Source organism: Stenella coeruleoalba (assembly GCF_951394435.1).
Source record: "Stenella coeruleoalba genome assembly, chromosome: 4".
Classification (NCBI taxonomy): domain Eukaryota; kingdom Metazoa; phylum Chordata; class Mammalia; order Artiodactyla; family Delphinidae; genus Stenella; species Stenella coeruleoalba.
The window spans coordinates 20294755-20322297 of record NC_137149.1 but is presented as its reverse complement, the minus strand read 5'-3'; the positions used below and the strand labels follow the sequence as shown (position 1 = coordinate 20322297).

At 39.1% G+C, this 27543-nt stretch overlaps 1 protein-coding gene across 1 annotated transcript in view; it reads right to left on the bottom strand.

Moving 5' to 3' along the window:
* NDNF (neuron derived neurotrophic factor) overlaps nt 1-27543 on the bottom strand; it is a 41473-nt gene that overhangs the window by 11376 nt on the left and 2554 nt on the right. The window contains exon 2 of the mRNA XM_079920162.1: nt 1482-1670. Within this exon, the coding sequence (XP_079776288.1) occupies nt 1482-1669 (188 nt within the window). The 5' untranslated portion in view covers nt 1670. The remainder of the gene's footprint in view (nt 1-1481; nt 1671-27543) is intronic.

The following is a 27543-nucleotide window of genomic DNA, read 5'->3' as shown; positions in this document are numbered from 1 at the left end:
CTAAGTCTCTGTAAATACTAAGACATCAAGTTCCTTTAGTATAATCATCCTTGCATTTTGTGCCTTCAGTCTTAGGAATGTCATTGAAAGAGTCATAATTATTTTATATATTACTGACAAATCAGTTCCTAATCTATTACTTCCATTCAAACAAATAATTTCATTCAGATGGTGCTGAAATGATACCCAAACAATAGGTCACACCAGTCAAAATATGAAAACTGATTATCTACTCTCACACAGACTGACCGGATGGTAACATGTCTGTGCCATTCAGTGGAAGAGGAGCACCACGTTCCATTCTTATTGTCAATTAAAACTGAAGTGACGGGGCTTCCCTGGTGGCGCTGTGGTTGAGAGTCCACCTGCCGATGCAGGGGACACGGGTTCTGTGCCCCGGTCCTGGAAGATCCCACATGCCGCGGAGCGGCTAGGCCCGTGAGCCATGGCCGCTGAGCCTGCGCGTCCGGAGCCTGTGCTCCACAACGGGAGAGGCCACAACAGTGAGGCCCGCGTACCAAGAAAAAAAAAAAAAAAAACTGAAGTGACAAGAGAAAGACGACAATAATTTGATACACCTCAATCTTTGGAAAATGGATTATTGATGACATGACATAGTTTTATCCTTTGGAATGCCAAGGTGCCCTAGGTTAAAAGGAGAAACTGTTTTTGAAATATGATAAAGAGGAGTTTGGGTACTGCAAAGTAAGTAACTTTAAATATAATTAGTTTATATGATTGATTGATTGATTGATATATGTTGATATATGTAAGTTTTAAAGGTCAAAATACTTAGAAGCATTATGTGAGTTCAATATGTTGATGTTGGAGTGAAGATAAGTGAGGGGCCAGTTTTTTTTTGTTTTTTTTTTTTTTGCGGTACACGGGCCTCTCACTGTTGTGGCCTCTCCCGTTGCGGAGCACAGGCTCAGCGGCCATGGCTCATGGGCCCAGCCGCTCCACGGCACGTGGGGTCTTCCCGGACCGGGGCACGAACCCATGTCCCCTGCATCGGCAGGCGGACTCTCAACCACTGCGCCACCAGGGAAGCCCGAGGGGCCAGTTTTTATCTCTGTTTGGTTTGATGCTTTCAGAACCAATCATATTGATCAAAGAAATACTATCCTTACAAGCCAATGCAAACCCTTGAAGAATCATATGTGTTCAATTAATTGCATTCATCCTGTAGAGTCATTCTTAGAAATTTCCTACCATCCTGAAGAAAAGAAAATGACCATTCCAAAACGTTAGACACGCAAGGACTTCTCTCTCCACCCAAAAGATCACAATCAGCGAGAATCAAAGAGACGTCTAATGGCTAGACGTTGCACTGCCGTTTTATTTTCTTACTTAGAGAAAACTAGGCAATGCTATCCAGAGGTTGACTGCAAATTACCTAAACTAAGTCTAAAAGGTCACTTTCTTTTTCAGAGACACCCGTTCTGAGCTTATCGATAAAGGAAGTCCTGCAGGGAGAATACCTTTTAGGTGTGTCTCTAAAGAGATAACTGCTAATTTCAGCTCCATCTGGAATTACTGACGAATCATGAAAAAATGCCTTGTCCCGAATTTGCATCTGAAAGAGTTCCTCATCTCGAGTGGGTAACTTCTGGGTCCTGGAGCTGAGTGGTAACAGCAGCCACAGCATACACCAGTGGAGAGGCACCATCCTGGGGCAACAAAAAAGAATTGCTTACATTAATTTTACGGGCAAAACACTTGGGCAAGTTGCGAACTCTCTGAAGGGTTCACACTATTTGGTTTTGACAGAAAGAGCTGTATTATGTATTTTGGACACATGCACATGAGCTTTAAGGCGACTTTCCAGTTCTTTTTTTTCAAAGTATTTCAACAAGTTGACAATGAATTCACCAGAATTTCAGATATTAAAAAGATTTTGAAACAAAAGGACTCTTGGTGCATTGACTTCCTTGGGTATTCAGGGAGAAAAGTTCCCCCTTCATTATGGCAGAAGCCAATATGGTCATTGTAGACATCTCCATACAAATGTCTCAAAGCTTAAACCATAACATAAGTCTCAGAGACCCACTGAGAGCCTGAAAATTACCACTACACAGTTACTTTTCTTCGTCCTTAAAATTTGATTAAGGATCATATATAGAATTATTATGCAAATCAGATTTTCATAAATCAGAGATTTTAAGAGATTATAAAGTTTAACTTTCTTACAGGATAAGCAATTTGTCTAAAATCCCAAGATGAGTTATTTGCCAGTGTCTAATATTACAGGTTTACCAGACTCTTCAACACAACACTTATATATAAACTTTTACCATATTAAAAAGTGGGCTTGGATTCCCACTTTAAATCAAGAAAGACCACCTGGGGACTTCCCTGGTGGTCCGGTGGTTAAGACTCCACGCTTCCAATGCAGGGGGAGAGGGTTCCATCCCTGGTCAGGGAGCTAAAATCCCACATGCCCTGTGGCGGAGCCAAAAAAAAAAAAAAAAAGACCATTGGAAAGTTCTATACGTAGGTCATTTGTCTTAACCTCCAGCAGAGTTATATATTTACCACTTCAGTTTTCATTGAGTTACACTTTGATATTTATCACTGACTTTCATAAAAAATCCTATAAGCAGGGCTTCCCTGGTGGCGCAGTTGTTGAGAGTCCGCCTGCCAATACAGGGGACATGGGTTCGTGCCCCGATGCGGGAAGATCCCGCATGCCGCGGAGCGGCTGGGCCTGTGAGCCATGGCCGCTGAGCCTGCGTGTCCGGAGCCTGTGCTCCACAACGGGAGAGGCCACAACAGTGAGAGGCCCGCGTACCGCAAAAAAATAAAAATAAAATTAAAAATCCTATAAGCAATCATGGATCATTCTCTAGGGCACCTTGCTTTAGGGATTGTTTCAAGGACACCATCTTCTACATGTTTCCCTTTCCCAACAGGAAGACGCAGGTAGGCGAGTTCTTTTCACCTCAAGTGCTAATGAAAGGCTTTGCTTCCTTTGAGGATTTGGTGCCTGTTTTCCTCACAGAAAAAACTAGGTAAGGAGTTGTTTTCCCTTATCTCTTTGACAACATACATCAGGGAATTCAAGCATTAGGGAAATATAGTGTTTTTACGTTGAAGTACTTTAAATAGTGAGAAAGTCAAATGCAAATATTTGCAATAATTTGAAATGAAGAGAATGCCAGTTTTATTTCTAAATAGTCATTGCTATAGCTATGCGGTCACCTCTACTTAAACCATCACTTGACTTTAAGTTTTCTTTGAGTGCTACCAAAAATAGATTCATACAACTGAAAATATTTTTTTGAAGGGAATAAGCTTTTCTTTCTTCTGTGAGAGTTTGAGAAGTAATTTTTCCCAGTGAGCTTGCTCAGAAAGTTCCTTTAACTTACTTTTTCAAAATTTGCTTTCTGCCATGTGCTCTGCAATTTTCCATATAAATATCCGCAGTAATTAGGAGTTACTATGTGCAAAACACGGTGCGAAGCTGCATTTGTATTCACAATAACCTTGTGAAGTAGGTGCTATTCTTATATAAGTATAAACCTCCTTTAACGTAAGCAGAGAAAGGATATAAACCCAAGTGAATCTGACTGCAGAGCCCAAACATTTATTTCCCATCCTATTTCTCAATTGTATTGCTATTGAATGAGAGTTTGACTGAGAGCTAAGAAACTTGACTTTTTAGTTTCAGCTGCTAACTAGAAGTGTCATCTTAGGCAATTCACTTAAAATTCTGGACCTCAATTTTATGAAGGGTTTGGATGGATGATCTCTAAACTCTGAAAACAAATGATGATTCTGAGACTGAACACTGAAATCCTCTTCCCAAATAGCTAGCAGTTTAGGAATAAGAACAGGCCTCCTTGAGTTTCATTAAATAACCTGTCCCTCAGATATCCAGGTGATTGTCAAGGTGGAATCCAAGGAAAGCTGGGGATGTAAACGAGAGGTCATGGGAGTTACTAAAAGCAAACAAAGGTTATATCTACAAAAGATGGCTGGGGGGATCAAATATCAAAGCTCAGTGAACCTATTCAAAACAAATAGGGACATGGTGGAGTAGACCGAATGGGACCACCACTCACGACCCTCAGTCCCTCTCCTCTGATGCCCTTCATCCTGCAGCCAACAGAAACGGAAAATCTGAATAGAATTTGATATGCCGCCCCTATAAAGAAATACTTATTATTTCAGCATAATAAAACACACTCAGTTTACTTTGTAGTAGCATCTCTGAAAGTTTGCCTCCTGAGAGCAGAAGAGGCCAGATAATAAAATATGTCTCTTTAGAAAGGGTTAGAATTTGGCTTTCCATATTTATTAGGAACTTAGAGCAAACATGCCATGGCAGCACTTGAGTGTGAGATACTTGGGCGTATTTGCCCTAGAACCGCTCAAGGGCAGCCTTCTCCCACGAGCCCCATATTTGCCCGCAAAGCTGTCAATTGCACAGTACCACTGCACAGCTGAACAGGACAAGCTGCCCAATGCCCCTGGGTATTGGGGATATTTAGGTCAGCCCCAGAGTTAGACAGCTAGCATGTTATGACTGGTGGGAATTTTCCCAGCATCCTCAGCTGCCTGTGGGAGGAACTTTCTCTTTATTACATCAGCTAATAAGCAGAGATGAATTTTGAGTTAATAACAATATTAATAAATTTGTTGTGTATGTGCTGCATGCCAGGCCCTCTTCTAAGTGCTTCATGTCTATTATCTCATGAATGCCAGCAACAAGCCTATGATGTAGGCCCTATTATTTATCTCATCTCATCTCAAGAATGATCAAACTGAGGCTTGGACACATAAGAACACATAGTGAATACAATATGATATGAGAAATATAAACTATCAGGAGTGTGGTAAATATGATTATTACATATTCCCCCAGGTCAGCTACTTAGCCATGTAATATTTAGTAAAGTGAACAACTTCAGATGATAGGATTATGCAGAGTAAGTGTTAAAAAGACAATACTCCATGGGTTTCTGTGCTTGTTTGTGCATATGTGGGGAGCACAAGAACTGACTGCCTTTGTTCCAGATTATCTTTTCAAGGATGTTTGTATAGTAAACAGCCTTGGAAGATAAAGCTTCTGGAGCAAAGAGCAGGCGTGATTGTTACCCATTATAAAAATCTGGGTTCCCTAAGCTCAGGGCTGCTCTCTTATAATAAACGCCACTATATGGGCTGATGCCATCAGGCCCTCTTTCAATCATCCTACGAGAATTGGGGGGTCAGGCAGTGGGAGAAAATGCTGCTGCTGTGGATCTGTGGCTCCTGCTATTGCTGCGTAATAAAGTCCTTTGTCGCCGACCCAGGAGTCTCATGCCATCTAGCATCCATGAAACTACGGCAGGCTAACTTGTTAGCTTGCAAGGAGGGTAAAATCTCATACTCTTCACAGTTATTGACACTAAGATTTTACTTGTTAAATTATTTTACTGGCTTATTGACTTCACACTGGCTCAGGTAGACATTTTTATTTAGATAATCACCAATAGGGAATAGACTAAACTATCTTTTGCTTTCTTTAAAAAAAAAAAAATCGTATATCCTCAACTAAAGTTCTATCAGGTCACACTTTCCGTTTCTGAAACAATTTTAGCTATTTAAATTGCCACATCAACTATGGGCAAAACAGATACTTTTCAGAAAAGTGTTTAAAATGAGTATGATCCCTTTTCTTTTTATTGTATCTACAGGAGAAGATGGGTGTTAACTGAACTTATTGTGGTAACCATCTCACAATGTATGTAAATCAAACCACCAGGATGTATGTCTTAAACTTATACAGTGATGTATGTCAATTATTTTTCAATAAAACTGGAAAAAATTAGTATGATTCCCCAAACACAGGACTTTATATTCTGTAGGATTATTGTTTTCAAAATGTTATCTAATAACATCCATGTATTGCTGGGGAAAAACATACTCCGTTTTTAGGGAAGCCTAATAATTTGTTCAATTTGATCAGGTTACAGGCAGCATTTTTTTAACAAGATGTACTTAAAAGAAGCATTGAATATAGCTAATCAAAAAACGATTATGCAGACATATTGTGCATGTTTTCACAATTTATATTCACTTATTCAAATTTAAAGCTTTATGTAAGTATTGTTTAAAGGATGGAATTTTACAGATTTTTTTCCCTACCAAAAAAAATGTTCTCTCTTAGACATTCAGCTTAAGAATTAGTCACTTTTAAATAAACAACTGAAAATACATTCTGCTTAAGAATAAGCCTTGGGTAATCCAGTCTATAAGAACAGACTTTTCTTCTAAGATTACAAAAGTGCCCTCTAATGGCATAACTTTTCCTCTCATTTCTTTTTGTTACTTCTAGGTATCTAGAGCTTATCTAGGTTTAAAGTTTAAAGTAAATAACGTTTCTTAGAATTTCTCATTCAGCATTATTACTTCTGTCATGGACATCTTGTGGATAATCTAGGAAATGTGTTTGCACAGCAAGAAATCTTGCTATCTTTCTACAGTCAAGGGTCTAGTTCCAACAGAAGTAGAAAGTTGCTAGGATAGTTCCAAATATTTTTATTTTACTAGGCAGATCAATCAACTTGGTTGCACAATGATTTTCAGCCCAGAAAAACTAGGTGGTGTTATTCTATTACTGAAGATTGACTTTGTTTCGATTGAAAAGTTCTGGTGAATCGTGTTCATAGATGCTAATCTAAAACTCTGAGATTGTTCATATTGTCAGAGGCCTTCCCCATATTCGAACATTCCTTCTTATCCTACCAAAACAGAAATGAGAAAACAAAAATGACCTAATGATTTGATATACCTCAAACTTTAATCTAGATTACTGGGAATCCAGATTATTGGAGATATGAGGTAGTTTTAACCTTTGGAATGCCAATGTGTCCTGGATTAAAAGGAGAAATTGTTTTGAAATATAATTGTCCAATGAGATTAACAATGTATTCTATACCTGGAAAGGTAGAGACAGGTTTGGGCACTGAAAAGTAAATAACTTTAAATATTATTAAAGTTTATTAGTTTAACTAATAAACTAAACTATTATTAGTTTAGACTACACACACACACACACACACACACACACACACACAGAGATATCTAAATTCAAGCTATTTAGATACACTATATGAATCCAATTAGTTGATGTTAGAGTAAAGGTACATGAGCAATGGTTCTAAAAGAACCTTTTAAATATGCAATTTTATTTTTATATTTGCTGCCCCCTCTCTGGCGAGCGAGTGAACACTACAGCTCTAGAAGGGTGGAGGGGAGCTACTTTTGAATGTTTGAGGGCTGTGATGACTGGAGCTGCTTCTCCCATTTGCCTCCTCCCCTGCTGGGCTCTCTGCTGCCCTACCCCACAGAGAGAACGCGGAGCGTGGACCGCAGTGGGTGAATTGAAGATCAGTTTTAAACAAAATGCCAATGTAGAGATATAAAGCATTTGTATTGTCCCAGAATGGGTAGGGAGTAGAGCAGCTAATGGGTAACTGAAAACACATAAATAATTCTAAGACTTTATTTTCAGCATTAACATGACCTTTTTTAAAAAAATTTATTTGTTTAATTTATTTTTATTTTTGGCTGCGTTGGGTCTTCGTTGCTACGCCGTGGGCTTTCTCTAGTTGCGGCGAGCGGGGGCTACTCTTCATTGTGGTGCACGGGCTTCTCATTGCGGTGGCTTCTCTTGTTGTGGAGCACGGGCTCTAGGTACGCGGGCTTCAGTAGCTGTGGCACTTGGGCTCAGTAGTTGTGGCTCGCGGGCTTAGTTGCTCTGCAGCACGTGGGATCTTCCCGGACCAGGGCTCGAATCCGTGTCCCCTGAATTGGCAGGTGGATTCTTAACCACTGTGCCACTAGGGAAGCCCCCAATTTTATTCTACGTGGCTTTTAAACAGTCAAACTGACCTGGCACAACCTTTTCCCACAAACCTGTGGAAATGCTTGAGAATTGTAAAATGGTCAAATGGTATGCAAGAAAAAAAATTAAAGGGGCCTGGAATAATTTATCAGTGTACCAACTAACCACCCAGGATGACCTCTATCACCACAAAAAAACCACAATAGGCCTAAAAGCAAATAAAACTTTCCCCAGGGAGTCAGCAGCAGCTCTACTACTGTCATTTTGCAAAAGTTATCTTCAGTTACATAGTCAACTTATCATCTTGGTTAATCCACTGATTCACTTAGTGAAAATAAAAATTTATTATTTGAGGGCTTCCCTGGTGGCGCAGTGGTTGAGAGTCCGCCTGCTGATGCAGGGGACATGGGTTCGTGCCCCGGTCCGGGAGGATCCCACATGCCGCGGAGCGGCTGGGCCCGTGAGCCATGACCGCTGAGCCTGCGCGTCCAGAGCCTGTGCTCTGCAGCGGGAGAGGCCACAACAGTGAGAGGCCCGCATATCGCAAGAAAAAAAAAAAATTATTATTTGAAACTGTGTAAACAATGAGAGTAAGTAAATAAATCTGGTTAATTTTTTTTTTACTTTGAAATAGGTATTCAATGAATTTAACCACAAATCCTAATTGAGAACCTTGTCTTAAGAGTAGTGAATATTTCAAACCATTAAAATGCTTGCGTTTAATATTTATAGACTGCTGTTTAGTTACATCATTTCACTAATCTAAGAAATTTGCAAGGCTGGTAAATAAAAAGTTCTTTAAGGTTTTCATGGAACTTCCAAGGCTCTGTGAATAGAAGATGTCATATAAATTGAGGCATTACAACCTTTCTCAGTTCTGTAGATTTCTCAGAACAGCAGCCGGCAGCTCTACCTACCTGTGAGTTATATGATCAAAGCAAATTCCTCCATCCCTTTACCACCAACCACCAAGATTCTGCAAATTCCTTGTAGAACATGTGAACGTATTTGTAAAAAATGTCATCGAGCTCCTATAGACATTACATGGTATAAAACTTAATAATCAGATTCATCAGGATAAACAGGCCACACATAGCATACAATTAAAAAGAAAATTCATAGAGTCATTAAAATGCACTTAAAAACTATCCAATGCGCCCAATCATGTGTAGGCCACAAACATGAAATGAACTTACAATGACCAAAAAGAAGGATGGGGCGTTCTGAATTTACTTGAGACAAATGCATCTGGAATAAATAAAATCTAATGTTTAATTACAGAGAGTGGAAAGTGCATGATTATAATTTAGTGAGGATAATTTCAAGGAATGGTCTGCCGCAGAGATTTCTGTTATTTTCTTTTCCTTTTTAAGTGCAAATATTTAGTCTTTTAACTTCTATTTTTAAACTCAAGGGCATTTGTTTTTGTTTGAATCATCCATGCCACATCTGATAATAAATCTGAAGCATCTGATCTAGCTGTAAAGAAAAAAAAAAAAAACGTAGCCTTGGTCGGGGGGGATGGCCCCCGTGCCTGCCAGGATGTGATCTGTGAGCAAGGAGAGGTGGCGGGGTCGGGGGGCGGGGGCGGGGGGGTCTGTCTGTGCACTTGACGCAGTAGAATGTCCAGCCTGGACCTACAGATTCCCTCAAGGCAGAAAAAAGTGAAAAAAGCTGAATTCCCAGAAGTCGTTTTGTTCTGCCGTCTTTTGCAAACAATGAAAATGTTAACTGAAATTAGTTGGTTGTTCCTATAAATATACAAGTAGCCTCTACTATGGTTGCAAATTTGAGGGAACTAGAGCATTCTGTGGTTTGGTATGTTTCCATATTTGAAAAGGGTGAAAGAAGCAGGTAGAAGTCAAGGGTTTCTGGTCTGCGCTAAGGAGTGGTTTCCTGCCCGTGCTGGGTGAGCTGCAATATTTCTAACGCCTATAGCCCAACAGAGCAGAGCCAGCCTTGGGCACAGAACACATAGGCTAAAGCTCTCTAAACGCAGGCTGTCATTACAGAGTGGAATGATTATTAAGGGTTTTAGAGTTCATTATGTCAATAATCTATGGATTAGGGACCTTCACAGGCATTTCAGCTGCAATGATTCCAACCTCCTCTACCACTTCTCTAAATGATTGCCAACTTTCATTCTGGAAGGAAATTAAATTAGTATGAAAAAGCAATGTAAAATTAAAACATGCCAAAGATCTGAATACAGTTTCCATTCTGTCATCTCCTTCCCTCTGATCCTCATGGTGTGCAGTTCACAGCAGGGCCAAGGCTAGGGCACTCTAATTTTAAAAGATGGCCAAGCCTACATAATAAGAACAGCTTGAAAGAGGATAAGGTTTGAAAGGAAGTGACCCTGTATTCCTACCATAATTAATGCCAATGGAAAGAATCATGAACAATAGAGATGGCCAAAATAAATGTACTAGAGATAGAGAGTAGTCTTTGATTCAGGAAGCCACACTCATTTTACTAAAGGAAGGAGCAGATCTCCTAAAATGCATCTGTTAGTTAGGTGATTCGAAGATATGATAAATTCAAAAGCAATTTAGAAGATAATGCAAAATAAAGCTGGAACAAGATACTGAATATCCTCCTCCTCTCCAAATTTCCTCTGTAGGTGCAATTGAGATACCTGGGCTCATTTCCACTGTCTTGGGAGAAGCTAATGATTCCTGGAATAATGAAAGCCCCTAAGGGAGGAGGAATATGCTCGCTTGCTTTTCTTACTTTAGTTTGGCAACTAAGCCTTATTTCCTGTTGATCTGCCACAAAATGGAAATGACTTCCTGTGCAATGTTCTCCAAAGCAGTTAAGAAACGACACACGCCATCCGCAACAGAAACGTAGCTAAGATGGAACGTGGCAATGTACCAGCAGCATCTAACAGCAGCACATGTCAGCCTCCAAAGTGAATCGTCATGGTCAGCAGAGTCCCTGCTGTGTAAAACACGCCAAAAATACACTGAGAGTACAACAATACTGAATACACAGCCATACCGTCCCACTCTCTACCATCGAGTCAAGCGGGCATTAATCAAGCATAAAAGTGCCCTCCAGTGTGAGCTAACGCATACCAAGAGGAAAAGGGTAGTTGAGATAATAAGTGCTTAACAGGGTTGGAGTGAAGAGTCACCGAGAGCTGGTGAGGACAGAATGGGAATCAGAGTGGAAGTAGGATGAAGGGAGAAGAATGAACTAGATTTGGGGAAGGGAGATGGAGGTGGGGAGGTCAGGGAGTTGAGGCAGAGAAGTAGAACTGCATCAGTAAACAAATGTCATCTGAGCCCCCTCCATGTGCTGGACACAGAACGGTGTGCCAGTTAACACAAGACATACTCTCCTCTTGAGGTGTTTATGGTCTAGCAAGAAGTAAGGAAGAAAATATTCTTAGGAGAGAGATCAGCAGGGAACTGCGTTCTGAAGAGGGTCCTTAAAATTTCACATCATGTCCCTAAGATCACAGAGAAAGACCGCAGAGGCAAGGACAAATATTTCATCAAGACAAGCTACCTTTTCGAAGATCACCGTTCTTTTCCACACAAAGTCTCCCGCCACCCCCAAGGTCAAGAAGCATGGTTCAGTGGAAAAATCACAGACTGAGAGTCAAGACACTTCCACTGCAGGCAGGAGACCTATTCATGTTGATGGCTTGTTGGCCCAGGTGTTCTCCAGGGAACCCTGTAGCTGTGAGCCCCTGAGTCTAGGGTTAGTTCAGCCTGTTTCTCACAAAAGCTGGTAGCACAGGGCAGAAACTAAGTTCCTCAAGGACACGATGCAACTTGGGTTCCTCTGTATCTAATTCTAAGATGAGAAATAACAGGTTAAGGACAGAAGTAAAGAAAAATCAACCTACCTTTACGGAAACATGTCCATCCATTTCATGTATTGAATGGTTGCTGTTGTAGGTTAACCTTGAGAAAGGGTTTCCACAGCCATGGTAACACTACAGAAGAATATTAATGTGAAATTCTACTGGCAAGTAAACCCAATTCTACTTTCTTGGAAATAATCATTAAAACACTGGAGGTGAGTTGTTGTAGACCTCCTGGAGGTTGGGACTATAGTATATGAATTATAGATTTGATATTTTTACAGTTATTTTATTCAAGAAGGGAACTTTTCAGTAAGATACTCCATAGATTTCTTAGGATACCAAAAACTAAATATGGTCAAAAGAGCTAAAAATCAAGAGAATAAGAATTTTCCAAGCACTGACTCCATATTCTAAACTGAAGTAGGTGACATAAGGGCTCAAAAGAAATATCCTAGGAATTTATAATCTACTCATAAAGACAAAAGTTACACAACTCAGACACCAGAGTCCAATCATGTCCGTATCACTCATTCACTATTTTATTACTTAACATATATGTAATGAGTCCTTGCTACATGCAAGGCCCTCTTCTGGGGCCAGGGATGATCTCATGAATCCATGTTCTCATGGGGGTCATAGCAAGACACAGATGCATAAGTCAGAAAGCACTATTGGCTGGTAGTCATTGGTATGCAGAGAATTAAAAGATGCCTGTGTGAAAGATAGTGTGGTGAGGACCACTCTAGATGGTATATTTAGAGAAGATTTCTTGGAGAAAATGACATTTACTCTGAGATATGAAGGAAAGGAAGCAGTGAAACAAATGGCAGGGAAAAGAGCATTCCTGCAGAGAAACAGCAGGTGTGAAGGCCCTAAGTTGGCAGTAGGCCTGGGGCACTATGGAGAGGAAAGGCTATCAGTGTGGAACAGAGTGGAGGTCAAAGGGCAGATCACACACAGCCGTGCAGACCATATGAAGGAGTTAGGATTCTATCCTGAGTGTGATGGAAGGCCCTTTAAGCAGGCCAGGACCGTGATCTGGTCCATGGTTTTTCGGTGTAACTCTGTCTACTGTGTAGAAAATGGGTTTTAGGGAAGGGATCATTGTCAAAGCAAAAACCAAGCTCATCTCTGTAAAAGCAGAAAGATCAGATGAAGGCAAGGCTACTACAGTTGTCCACGGTAGACATGCTGATGGCTTAAACCTCGTGGCAGAGATGGACAGTAGTGAAGAGATTGGGAATATGTTTTACAGGCAGGGCCACCAGAATGTGCAGGTGAGTTGGAGGTAAGAAGTGAGGAAAAGAGAGGAATCGAAGATAACACCTTGATTATAGTAACACAGGTACAATAAAATGACAAAACCTAAGTAATGAAGAGATGGAAGAAAACAGAGGGAAATGAGATGAGTCAAGCAGAATTTCCAGCTGGCATAAAATAATTTTTGAGTTGCTGGCCATCTTGATGCAGTTTTTGAAAGCTAATTCTTATACTGGATAAAGTATTAGAAAAGAGGAGAAAAGAGGAAGGTGTTCTCTTCGTGTTATGACAAACATAAAGGAGCGCAGGCCAAGGTGGGAAGTAGCAGGAGTTCAGTTGTTAGGGTGGGAAATGGGATCCGCCGGATACAGGGAAGGTGGTGAGACATACTGGGGAAAGGCAACACACACACACACACACACACACACACACACACACACACACACACACACACACACACACACACACACACACACACACACAGTAGTTGCTTCAAAGGAAAGGATGCATGAGGTCAACTATTTTGTCAAAATTTCTGGTAAGGGGTTGTTTGTGGTAAGTGCGCAGGAAACGAAGAAAGACAGATACAGAAGTTATGAAGAAAATTTGACAAGAAACCATTGCCATTTGGCATATATGATCAGACCCCTTTATAAGCTATGTCCCAATGGATAGGCTAGATAAAACTTATGAACTTTCTGATGAAGCCACACCTGCCAAATGTCACGTAGCAGAGGCTCCCAGGCACTTTTCTGGCAAGCAGCACCATGAGAGGAATCCCAAGACAGAGGGATAATATGACAAGGAGGCTGACGACACAGGCGTGGGCAAGGGAGAGGCAGGCCGTGAGCTCACCAACAGGCAGGAAAAAGCAGCAGAGAAAGCAAAGATGTGACCTCGGCAGGGTCATTAGGACAGACGCCAGGCTCTGAAAGATAAGAGTCTAAGGGAGAAAAATTAGCAATCATTTCAGATATTTTGTAATACACAAATTAAGTGTTCACTAAATATTGATTGACCGATGGGCCAAACTGAATAATCACTACATCTTCTGAAATGAGACCATTACTGGTTTTGTGTGTTAGTGACACCAAGGATAAAACTAAAAGACAAAAGCAAAATACTGTAGCAGGAACAAAAGATTCTAAAAAGTGATCAAGCTCATCACTCATCCATCAGCAACAACCCTGACTATTTATGTCCTTTCCATCTATCTCAGGGCAGACGTACTACCTTCTCAAAGGAACTTCAAAATCTAAAAGGCTTTTTTAGTTCTATTTACCCTACTAACAAAATCAGGTACTTAAATTATTCAAGTTCAAAGATAGTCCTGTTCTCAGGACAAACCTGGTTTTAAAACTTGCTTTGGGGGCTTCCCTGGTGGCAGAGTGGTTAAGAATCCGCCTGCCAATGCAGGGGACATGGGTTAGAGCCTTGGTCCGGAAAGATCCCACATGCTGCGGAGCAACTAAGCCTGTGTGCCACAACTACTGAGCCTGCACTCTAGAGTCCACGAGCCACAACTACTGAGCCCATGTGCCACAACTACTGAATCCTGCCCACCTAGAGCCTGTGCTCCGCAACAAGAGAAGCCACGGCAATGAGAAGCCCGCGCACCGCAACGAAGAGTAGCCCCCGCTCGCCGCAACTAGAGAAAGCCCACGCGCAGCAACAAAGACCCAACATAGCCAAATATAAATAAATAAAATAAATAAATTAAAAAGAAAAAAACTTGCTTTGGTAGTTCTGCCAGCTATGTCTGCTGAACACATGGGCTGCATCTTCCATAAGTTTTGATCAAAGAAATGTTTTATAACAGAGCTTCTAGTGATGTAATAAAAAGCGGTACTCATCCACAAGGCAATGAGGACAGAAAGTTTTTTTAGGACAGCAAGCATGATGGAAATGCAGATCTCATTGGCTGATCCAACAAACAGTTTGGGGCACTTGCTCTGTACCAGGCACCGCTTGATATCTAGAAACACAGTAGTGAACAAGATGTGTGCATGAGGTTCTCATGCTTGCAAAGCTTACGCTTCGGCGGGTAAGAGAGAGATGATGAATAAGTAAATAACCACACATACTGATTCCAGAGAGCAGTAGCACCATGACGAAAATGAAACTGGTGACGAGGCTGGAGGGGAGCCACAGAGAGGGGCAAGCTGGGGGGACAGCGCGATTCTAGGCTGAGTGCTCAGGGAGGACCTCTCTGAGGAAGTGACATTTCAGCAGGGACTTCAATGGAGAAAATAAGCCATGGCGAGACACAGAATGTTGGGACTAGAAGGGATCTTTTACAGATGAGGAAACTGAGGAAGACAGAGGGGAAGGACCTATTTCATCTCCTGGGCTTCACATCCGGGAATCTGCCTCACCTGTGCATTAACTTCAACCCTCAGCACCCAAGAGGCTTTGTCTCCACACTGGCAAGCCTTGGGGACCAGAAGACAGGCACTGAGGACCGTGACAATCACATCAGGTGGGGGACAACTGGCCAATGTTAAACCCAGGGTGTGCTAGGAAGGGTGACACCAAATATTGTTAAGGCCCCTTAGCAGATAAAAGAGGGATTGAAGCCCTCTGGCTAGCCCAGCTAGTCTCAGTGGTTGGCACGGCATTATAGGGAAGGACATTGGGACTCAGTAAAATAAGGATTTATCTGATAAAGCCATTAAACTGAAGGGCGAAGGCGCAGTTTAAAAAGGAGGAGGTGTTCTGACAGAGGAAGGATGCTGCCTGACTTTCCCCAGGGAGATTCTTAATAGGATTGCAGCGGGGTGGTGTTTACTTAGATGGTCTGTTATCTGAGCTCTCTCTGTACACCGTCAGTAAATGAGCTAGTGTTTATTAAGTGCCTATTGTAAGTTCCCTGGGGACATCAGAGGCGGATAAGGCAGAATCACAGTCCTCTGGCGAAACCAGAGACTTTGATTCTTCTGTACTTTATCTCACTTGAATTATAGCTATTTTTATATTTTTTCTTGTCCCTAAAAAAAAGCTCTTCACGAGGCTTACATAACATGAATTTACTCAAGAAAGTGCCCCGTAGACCAAGATTACTTTTTTACTCTTTATATCCCCTGCATAGACTTTTTTAGTTCTTGCATAAAATAGGCACTAAATAAATATTTGCTTAATTATACTGTTTTCAAGAAGCTTATAGGAAGAGGAAGGTAATCAGAAATGTCTCCCATCAGAAAAATCCCTAAATGTTCTGAACTGTGCAAGGCAGTTGGGGGTGGTTATTGGCCAAACCCTCAAGGCTGATTGCTAGCTCCAGACCCATCTTCCTTCCTTTCCCAGGCACCCAACCCTCAACGGTGTGGAGTGGCTCAAGGCTGGCCTCGCCAAGCCAGACTCAGGAGTCAGGCTCGAATCTGAACCTGGGTTCCTTCCTCTGTCGAAACCCCTGGGTACCACTGCCACTGTGGGCAGATGAAGTAAGCGGAACTGCTCTGAGCCTTGGTTTCCATGTTTGTTGTCTGAAAGGGCACAGTAGCTCCTGGTGAGGCTGCTGAAGGGCTACCTTGACATCAGTGCACATCAGTATTACCTCAGCAGCCCGGTCCTGCCAGCAGCTAAACTAGAACCTCAACGTTATCTGATATTTTGATCCCCGTGTCCCGTTACCCATCAAGTCCTGATGATCTCCCTGCTGCATCTTCTCTCAAAGTTGCTCTCTCTCCTCTAACCAAACGGCCAACGCCTCAAATTGTCCACTTACTGCATCTCCCCTGACTGTTCTCATACTCATTTCCTGCATCTTTGCTCAATCGTGCCGCACAGCACTGTGCTGTCCCCTTTCTAAATGGAATCTGTTTCACTCTTCTGCTTAAAAAAAGTCAGAGGCTTCCCATGAAGTACAGAATGAAGGGCATGCATGCGAGGTCCTTTAGGCCCTTCCTCACTCTACAAACTCACTTCCTACAACTTCCCCGCACTCTGCTCACATTCCCAGCTCGCGGAGGAGCTGCCGCCTCCTTTGCCAGGATACCACTGCCCCCTCTCTGGTGGCAAAATCCCACTCATTCTTCAAGACGCCAGCATCTACAGCCACAGAGAAATTTAGTTGTGCACTAAATTCCACGCTCATACTTCTATTGCAAACCATTTTGTTCCACGCTCATACTTCTATTGCAAACCATTTTGAATTCTCTGTACGTATTCTTGACACCCCCCGAGGGTGGCAAGGACACATGCTCTCTCTCTACAACAGTGATATGCTGATCACGGAACCCAACCCCTAGCAGATGCCCATGATGTTTCATGAGTGTGTAACGAATAAAGGGAAATGAAAATAATAAAATTGACTGTTGTTGCTGATTTATGGAATCTGCTTCACAAGAGATAATACAAGCTAAATAGGAAATAAGTTACGGATGCTTTTGACAATTTTATGGGCGCTAAACTTATAATAGTTACTGTGTGAAACCTAAAAAGTTGGGAAGAATATCTTTAATCTTTTGAGGTGGACATCACAGACGTCTGCTGGTGTGGCTGCCACAGACAGATGGTGTGTGCTAGGCAGTGCCGGGACTTCGTATAAGGATGCATTTCTTTTGCCCTTAAGAACACAAGAATGTCCTGGTAAGAATAACATAGTGCATTACTCAGGAGGGCCTCTGTCTTCTGTAAACACGTAAAATATGTTTGGTTGGGATACAATCTGATCAGAGAATAGGAGTGGTACAGACTAGTGCTTCTGAAACCTTATTATGCACACAAATCACCCAGCCTCCCTGGTAAAATGCAGACTCTGATTCCAAAGGTCTGGGGTGGGCCCTGAGACTCATCCTTTCGAACAAGCTCCCTGGAGATGCAGGTGCTGATATTTCAGGGACGGTACTTTGAGTAGCTCTGACTCTTCCAATCCTATTAATCCGGTAAGATCAGCACTATGATTTTCATCTCCAAGATTTTCATTGTTTGAACTTTCTGATTTCTAATTTTCATTCATTACCAAAGTTTAACATTTTAAACATCTATTTAGGGAGAAGCATGGGTGAAATAGAGGTTGTCCACATCCTCTCTTCCTCTTACCTTGAGAACTATTATTATATCCACACAATTTCACAGCTTTCTCTTTTCTCTACCTCCTTTAAATTAAAAAAAAGAATGACAGGCAGGTTTATTGCCTTTGGGGAATATGTCTAGGTTCATCTTAAAGCCCAATAATGGACAAGTGGACCATTTACCATTTGGGAAATTGTGAGAAGGTTCAAAGTTATTCCAAAGTTTCTAATTTGTTCATATAGTGATACATACTGGAGTTGGCAAATACAGTCCTAGTAAATAAATGCTATCAAGAAGAAATTATTTATTATTACCATAGAATAATAAATATCATAGACTAGGAAGGGGTGTGGTTCCATGGACCCAATCCCATATTTTCCCAAATATCTGATGGTCCTAAAGCTTTACTCCTTCCTCTCCCCTGGCAGTTGTTTTGATATGACAGCATTAGAGCTTGTCTGCTACCAAAGAGGATTTAAAGGGGTCTCCGGTGCCAAAGCCCAGGACAAGATCAAAACAGCGATTTAGAAATAACTGTACTCACGATAACGTAATCGAAAGAGAGATGAGTGAGCTAGATATACCAGGGACCTTAAAGAGTCAAAATGGTTTAACCCTAGATTATTCTTATTTCCAGAAAAAAGGAGGGCATGCGAGTATGTTGTTCTTGTAAAAAGAAATAAGTTAAAGTTTTCAAACTGTTTGGCCTTAAAATCCAAGGCCAAAAACAAACTATAACCTTAGAGCCATGTCTTTGGACAGATGAGGTAATATTCTCCAAGGACACTGGTTCCTGACAATTTAGTAATTTAGAGATTCTCTCCTGTCTTTCTCTGTCTCACCCTCCTGTCTCCTGTCTCAGTGTCTCAGGTGACTATTCCCACAACTTGGGTTCCTATCAATTCAGGATTGAATATTTTTACAAAAACTTGAATTTAATTTTTGGCTTGTTCTTTATTCTTATCCATTCTCCCCCTGTCATGTAATTTTTATGTATGTATTAATTTATTTATTCAAGTTTGGGGACAGTTAAAAGGCTGCCAAAATTTCTGTTTAAAATAGAAAACAATCACTGGACTGAGAGTAAGAAGATCTGGGTTGGAGAAGTTCTGACCAAATAATTATCGGCTTTCGTTCTTTGAGCAAGTCTCAATCTCTTTGAGTCTCAGTTTCCTCATCTACAAAATGAAGACAATTATTCCCAGGATTGTTATAAGATTAAAAAATCGTAGACATGAATGCTCTTTTTAAAGTAAAGAAGGCTCTATTTATTTACAAATACTATAATCCAGCTACCCAACTAGTTGCAAAATTGTATTCAATGGCAAAAGATACAGGTTTTGACTCGCTCTTAAAACAAGATATGAGAAGGAGTTTCAGCATCAGATTATTCTACCTTTATTTACCTAATCTATCAGGTAAAAGGTTAGGTTCCTATTTAATAAGAGACTGACTAGAAACACGGAGGAAAGGCCAAGATGTTGGGTTTTTAAAAACCACCACACAGACAGTAGAAACTCTTAATATTCTTTTTGTTATCCTTGGTATGCCTTATCTGAGGACATCAGTACTGTTTAATAAAAACAAAGCTGGATTAAAACTGATTCAAAGGTGAGTGTGCGCCAGCTTTTTAGGCACTAGATCCAGCAAAGGATTTAAGATGCATGTGCTGAGATTAGAGAGTTAGGCTCAGTCCCTGCGATGTTCTGCATTATCATTCCTGGATTAAGAGATGATTGAAGAACAGGACAGTCAAAAGGCAGACGATGTGGACTGATCTCACAGTCACTTTTAATAAAGAGTTTATGGCAAATTATGATGAAATAATACAAACATATAAGCCTGCAACAATTAGTGAGATGACTAATCACAAAATACTGACCCAATATGGGTATTCAGACCCACAATTACTTCATTCCTTTCCTCCCCGAAAAGTAAGATGTATAGGTAGGTGTGGTTTTTATTCTTATTAAAAACTTTTTAAGGGAAACATTGAGGAAAGGCTGCAGCTGGTGAGTGTTGGGGGTCAACAGTGTTCAGTGCTCATTACAAGACAGAACCTGCCAAGAGAAAAGATGTTTCCAAACTGCCTCTTTGTGGTCGTTGCTTTGTAAGTGTGAATAAACTTTAAATGTAGAGACATTTTTTCAATTATAGACTGAATCTGGTGGCTGAAGTGTTAATATGGGGGTGTGTATAAATACTTTCATTGTCTGAACTTACTTATTCCTCACTGTGTTTTAAAGGGCTTTAAACTTTTTGGATATTTGGAATATCTTATCATATATGTCTATAATAGCTCTCATTATTCCATTGAAAAATAAAATTTCATCCAAGTTTTTGGGAAATCACTGTTTAAAACAATCTTAGCACTGAACTAACTTGAAATCTTACCTCTCAAAAATGTCACATTATTAATGGAATAATAAAATAACTGTAGTGTGAATTACTATTAATTACTACTAATTTTAAAAGGGATTCTGTAGCTTATTGATTTTTCAGTACTATACCTGCCACATATACTTGGAATATGTGTCAAAATCATAGGTTATATGTCTCTAATACACTTATAACTCAATTTTAATCCCTAATTTTCTTATTAGTCTCCACTTTCTGAGGAAAATGTTTTATTGTTTCCTTTTCCAGACAACTTGTCTCTAAAGTATGTTAAAGACTTTGTCTGTTATACACACACACTTACACACAGACACACACACACACACATCAGACGCAACCAATAGCGTATCTTAGGGCATTTTAACACCCAGGGTTGGATGGCTGGTCAGTGAGACCATAAGAGGAGAGCTGAAGAAAGGAAAAGAGATTTGCCTTCAAGAATTGATTCCATGGCTATATGTAGATTTAATAAAGCAAAGTGATGAACTACTTTGCCTTTTGTGATTGGGGTAGAATCTGTGCAAACAGAGGTGGGATTGTGGGGAGGCGGGGCAGGTTTACACCAGAACTTACACATATAGTCAGAAATCGATACCCCATTTCACTTTCAAAAATTCTCCTTATTAAAAAAAAAGTCTTTAACCTTCTAGAAGGACAGGTGTGGGGCATTGTTTTTCTATTTATCCTTGCTGGACCTTTGTGTTATTTTCAACTAGAATGTGTTTATTCTCAAAGAAAAGTTGTTTAGGCATGACCTTAAATAATGATTTAAAACTGGAAAACGTAATCATTTTCCCCTAAAAGATTCCGTAATAAGTTAACTAATATCAAAACAAACAAACAAACATGTAGCACACAAAAAGCTTACGATTAAAGTCTTGCGGATTTAGACTAAATTAATGATATTTTTGAATCATTATATTTAAAAAAATTCTAAGCAAATTGTGTCCTTGCAAATTAATTTGGCAATTAATCTAAATTAAAAAATTTTAGACATTTCTATCAACTTTTCTTCTAAAATCAAAGAGTCATCACTTTATTTTAAAAGTGTGTGTTTCGGTAAGTCTTTTAATCCGAAACTTCAGATTTCTCAGGAGAAAGAGGATATAATAACTTCCTCACTGAGTTCCTGTGAAGATGAAAGAAAACGATGGATGCGGAAGCACCTTGTAAACAGTCAAGGGCTATAATATTATTAGTAAACAGAATCTTTTCCATTCACTCTGTGAAATCCAAAGCACAGAAACAACTTTAACACAGTTAATAACTAACCATACTGAAAACTAATAAAATTTCAAATAAAAATTTCAAAAGGTAACACAATATACATTTTTATGAGAGCATTAAGAAGGTTAGATAACTTTTTTTAACTCTTAAAATACTGAAATTTCAGAATATAATGGAGTATAATACCTAATTATCGATAACAGAGGACTTATGAAATGTTTGTACAAATAACTAAGAATACCCTTGAAGATAATGGTGGCTAATTTAATTGAGGGTTCTTCTAGCTACCTGTCCACCTCCTTTCAAGACCTCTGGCTCTGTAATGGGTTGTCTCCAAATCTCTTAGAATTCTGATTAAGATATATAGATATATTTCATTTACATAAAATAACTTAAGGCATTCTATACTGGAATAAGTATCATAATTAATTATAGTGGATGAAATTGTATATTTAAAATTTTTTTCTAGTTAATCTGTGGCGAGGGCTGACTTCCCGTAAAAGCTGATTAGAATGTCATTTTTACTTTGTTTTTTTACGTCATAGAAGCTGTCACCTCTGCCATGTTGTTTTTGTCGTTCAATGACCATCTGATATGCTGAGAGTGCCTTTTTCAATAGATATATTGAAAATAATATTAACAAAACATTTTCCTTCTTTATACATAAAAGTAAATATAAATAAAGCATCTGATATTTTCTCCTTTCATCATAATGAGACACCGTGTGTTCTGTAACGAGGGGAAAAGGACACTCTGTTTTAGGGAATTTTGCTTTACAAGACTGACACTATTGGAAGCTGGATAACTACTCAGTATAATTTTGGAGGCAATGGGAAACCTTTACCTCAATTGTTTAAAGAAGTATCCTGTCTCTTTCATTTTAGTTAAAGACATGTTTTTAAATCAAATATTCACTGGACCTAACCTTGCAAAAATAATCTCAAATGTCCTTTCCAATTCCTTGACATTAAGATTCTGTCTTAAATTCACACCAAAGGAGAATGAAGGTGACTTCCATGATTTGTGGGACACAATGCAAGATTTCTTGTTCATAAATTAAGAATTTCAAGATGACAACAGCAGACTACTCAACTGAGCACAGGGGTTCCTCCTAACTGCAGCCCATGAAGCTGGCCCTGAGTATAACTTATACTAGAGTATAAGAAACTGAGAATCGATTACCAGAGGAAGAGACCATAGAACAGGTACATACTAAGGGTAGGTTGTCTACAGAAGGAGAGGCTAAGACAGCCCAAGATATACATCATTCCTCTCTAAAATTCTGTCTAAAACTAGCCTCATTTCAATCTGGCTTTATCTAGCCATTAACATCTTTGGAAGATGTTGGCCAATTGCAGCTTACCCTGTTTCCCATCTTGGGGATATTTTCATATTTATAGGGGACACTGAAAAACAAAATTACTTTAAAAATGAAAAATCATCTTTTTTTAGGTGGTGTTTTAGTACCATGAGAGACCATACTGACATTTGGGGCAGGGTCCCTCTCAGGCCATCTCTCAGGAGACCCATCTGTTGGTTCATCTACTAGTACCTAATCCTGCTACTGCAATTGTTAGAGTGTTAAATTTGTATCTCCTATTTAAGAGGCAGTTTTATTTTTCCATTAAAAAGTAATATATTTTCATAGCAATTTTTTTAAAGAATTTTTCTGATGTGGAACATTTTTAAAGTCTTTATTGAATTTGTTACAATGTTGCTTCTGTTTTGTTTTGGTTTTTTGGCCGCGAGGCATGTGGGATCTTAGCTCCCCCAATAGGGAACGAACCTGCACCCCCCTGCATTGGAAGGCGAAGTCTTAACCACTGGACTGCCAGGGAAGTCCCTCATAGCAATTTTAGCAAGTTTTGAAGGATCAGCCCCAGAACTGAGACTTGGAGAGGCCAAGAGGTAAGTGATTGCTGTCTCTTCTCAGCTGGCCAGGTGTTTTAGCCAGCACTGCTGTTTCTGATCTCTGTCACCACTGTTGGCAACAAATATCTCTTCAATTACAGGATCCAGTTACTTCTGAATCAATCTCTATTTGAAGCTTTTGATAATATCAGTGAATTTTAGTGAATGCTGTAATCTAATATGAAATTACAACATTTACTGAGTGCTATCAACATATGAACAATATTTAGATTTAAATCATGATAGATATACTAGTATTTATTATTTACCTTTAAATGTATTTTAAACAAGATAACTAAGAAGGATCAAGTACATTTATGTTCGTGTGTGTGTATGTGTGTGTGTTTGGTATGACTGATAATTTAATCAGAAACACATTTTATTACTGGAATAAAATGCATAATGTTACACTTGGCAAGGCCTATGGGCTTAGAGTACATATGACCTGAACAAAAGAGAGTAATCAAAGCCATCTCCTAGGTTCACATGCATTGCTAGGGTTTACTTTTCACGGCGATGTGCTATAAATTGTAACCATCTATACTCCAAGAGGCACCTATATTGGAGAAATTAATCCTAAATAAATCAAGCCCTTTTACATTAGATTTTTCCCTTTTAAACATAATATCTCCAAGTAACTACCACAATGTTTATCATTTTGTCAACTGTCTAGATATGGTATTATCTATCTTTGCATATAAACACTTGTTCATAGTTTCTATAACTTGAAAAATAATCATGGTAATTTCAAAAAGGTGTCACACCTCACAGATCTTTCTAATTATGGGTTCAGTTTTTACTAATTATTTTAGAAAATGATAAATTTCAGTCTTATACTTTACTTAGATCTGTGTATATAAGGACATGCCTCAGCGAACAAGATGTACTTATGATAATCTTTTGTTGTTGGTAAAACACCCATTTGAATATAGCCCATATTTTTTGGCTATGTCTTTAGATTGTGGAATATAGGCTCTTTGATCACACAGCTGGAAGAAGAGGGCGTTTACCCTGATTTCATGTTAGGGAGAAGAAACACTAACAGACAAAAATCTTACGTAGTCACCATTTACTTCAGTCGGTCTCCCCTACTTGTGCTATTGTGTGAAATCATTCCAACTAGAAAACAGACACGAGTGCATAACTTGATTTTTTTGTTATTTGGTTATTATATATAAAATCTCCACACTGCAGAGGCAGTGTGTAAGAGTTCCACTCAAATGAACTGATTTTCAATCATGTGTAATCATGTTTTTTGTTGTGTTCCTTCCAAACTTTATATAACCCCGTTACTTCTAAAAATGTTTTTTCTTTTCTCATAACTATATAAAAGGCAGCAAATTCTTTCAAAAGAATAATTTAAAGAGATATTTGATAACCATATGCATTCTGTCACATTTTTCTTTTTCAAAGAAAAGATTCATTTCAGAGTTTTTACAAGTGAAACTAAAAATAAATACTTCAGAGAGATATATGAAACAGTAAATATATGTCATGTCCAAATTTGCTACAGGAAAAAATTAACAAATGAAAACCAAAAACTATTCACCAACTTACTAAAATAAATCAGTTTCCAAAGGATCCGGAACTTATTGAAGGAGTAATAACATGTAATTTTGGAAGTTTCTATACTTATAAACTTGAGGTCTGCAGACTTTAAAGTTAATTTTAAATCAAATCTAGCTTGATGAGTTCTTTAAAAAATTGACATTGTAACAGGACCCAATATCCAGCTGTTCTGTGGTCAAATCTGATTCTTCATCCCAAAGGGAAAAGTCTGCAGAAACATATTGCTAGTTTGCTTTTATTCCATACTGATCAAATGCTTCACTCTTACTTTTTAAAATGCAAAGCAAGCAATGCCTTTTTTATTTGGGGTGAATTAAAATTATATATTTCACGTGTTCCAAATATCTCAAAAGACTAAAATGTGTGGATTTGTTGGTTTGCAGTTTTTGGTAAAATACCAAAATGAAGGGGAAAGGTGCAGATATAGCATCTTTGGGTTTAAGAAGCGTGTTTAGGAAATAAGCAGCCACGAAACCACCTGCTTCCTATACTGGTTTGGGCATTGGTGGGATATAGAACAGCAAATCTCAGGTGTCATCTCAGAAGTGGCAATAGACACATAAGTCTGTACGCACAACCAAACACACACAGATTCACACTAAAAGGGTGCTGGTTTTCCCAGCAATATAATTGAATTTATGGTCAATATACCACTGTGTAATTCAATAAAATATTAGCAATTCTGTTTTCCCATGTCATACTATACGATTCTCTTTTTTTTTCTTTAACCACAATAACAACAGCAGTATTTACTTTTCTTCCTAGGTAGAAATTGACAATGTGGAAACATAACTGTGTATCCTAGGTGTCAATTTGCATTGTAATACAGTGGGAAAATAGAGCAGAATTTAGCCTAAATTCAGGACTTAAATTGCAAAGTATTTTTAAATGGGGTATTTAAATACTGGAGGACTTTAATTTTAAAAGTCTTCAAGGCACAGACTTGGTGTGACTGACTATTCAACTGTAACTTTTAAAGCTATTGCTTCTGCTAAATGATTGTGTACCAATGGGGAAGAGTAAATTACATTCTTCAGAATAATCGTTCCAAAATAAATATTTAGAGGTATTCGATATCATTTCAAGGTCAAATGAATACTCTGAATGATTCTTGCAGGTTACGCTTGCCTTTGACCCAGTACAGATCATAGGAAATGCCTTCTTTCTGGTGAATGGCTGATGGCAACTGACCCTGGCAGGTTTCATTAATACAAGGCTGCTACTACGGATGCGCTGGTGCCCAAAGCAACGCCTGACAAGAAGACAACGAACAAGTAAGTGTCAGAGAACCCTGCTTGGTTACTAGAATCAACCACATAATCATTGGGAAAACTAAGGAAGAGGGATTAAAATAATTTCAATCAATGCAAATTATGTGGAATCACACTGCTCCCACACTATCTGTTAGTTCAGGCACAACCGTTCCATTTCCAATATCTACTCATCCATCATAGCAAAATGCAAAATAAGTTCTGTCCTAACAATGACAACAAAAACACAGTCGGTTTTAAAATAAAAATTCTGACGTCTAGATAGACTGAATAGAAAAATGAACATAGGAAGATAACAGACAGTTTATGCTTTATTTCTACCTTTCCCCCCTTTATTTCAAATAATTTGTCGGAGCTTTACAACACATTTCCCCCACTATCACACAGAGAGCCTGGTCAGTAAATCCAAGTGAGGAAACTAAAATCTGAATCACCAGGCTCATGAAGCCGACTGAGAAAGTTGCTGCATTAAGTTATCTGAAGACTGACCCACTGTGGCTACTTCGAATGTAGCGTTCCCTCAGCATGCCATTATTCTTTACTCTTTAACATTCATACTTCACCACACGGATGTTCAATAAACCCAGGACAAATAAACTGAGGGCGGGGGCTTCCCTCATTCTTACAAGGGTATTTTTCAATTATATATTTTGCTACATTTTAAAGAGATAAAAGCTGTATCTGCAAGTGATTAAAAGATGTTTTATATTCATGGTTTCATTTCTGCTGAAATAAATGCGTAATTTAAACCACACATAATTCATACCAATTTAGGCCCATTACAGAGTTCTAGCTTCTTTTTTTATGATAGCTACTAATTAAAACAGAGTGTTACTGTCACGCTGAGCCTGTGACTTCGACATACAGGTTAATGAATAAAACAGCCTGACATAAAAATGAAAACAATGATACAGACAGAGCTGCAAGCTGTTATGTTCCCAGTGTGTGGTAAAGATTAAGTAGATTTGCTGAAGTTAAGAACTGTGCAGAGAAAAAAACTTGTAATTTCTTTTTTCTTTTTTTTTTTTAAGGAATTAGTGAAGGATTTTTGAGAGAAATCTGAAATAGTATTAATTTCTCTAACTTCTGGGGCCCTCATTCCCAGCTCCCCATCCAAGAATTTAAACTCATCAGAGTCACTTTTAAAGGATAAATGATGGGATAGTTTAATATAATCCTGAATATAGGTTTAGATTGAAAATGGGAATTGGGACCATAATTAATTATGTTGCCAAGTTTTT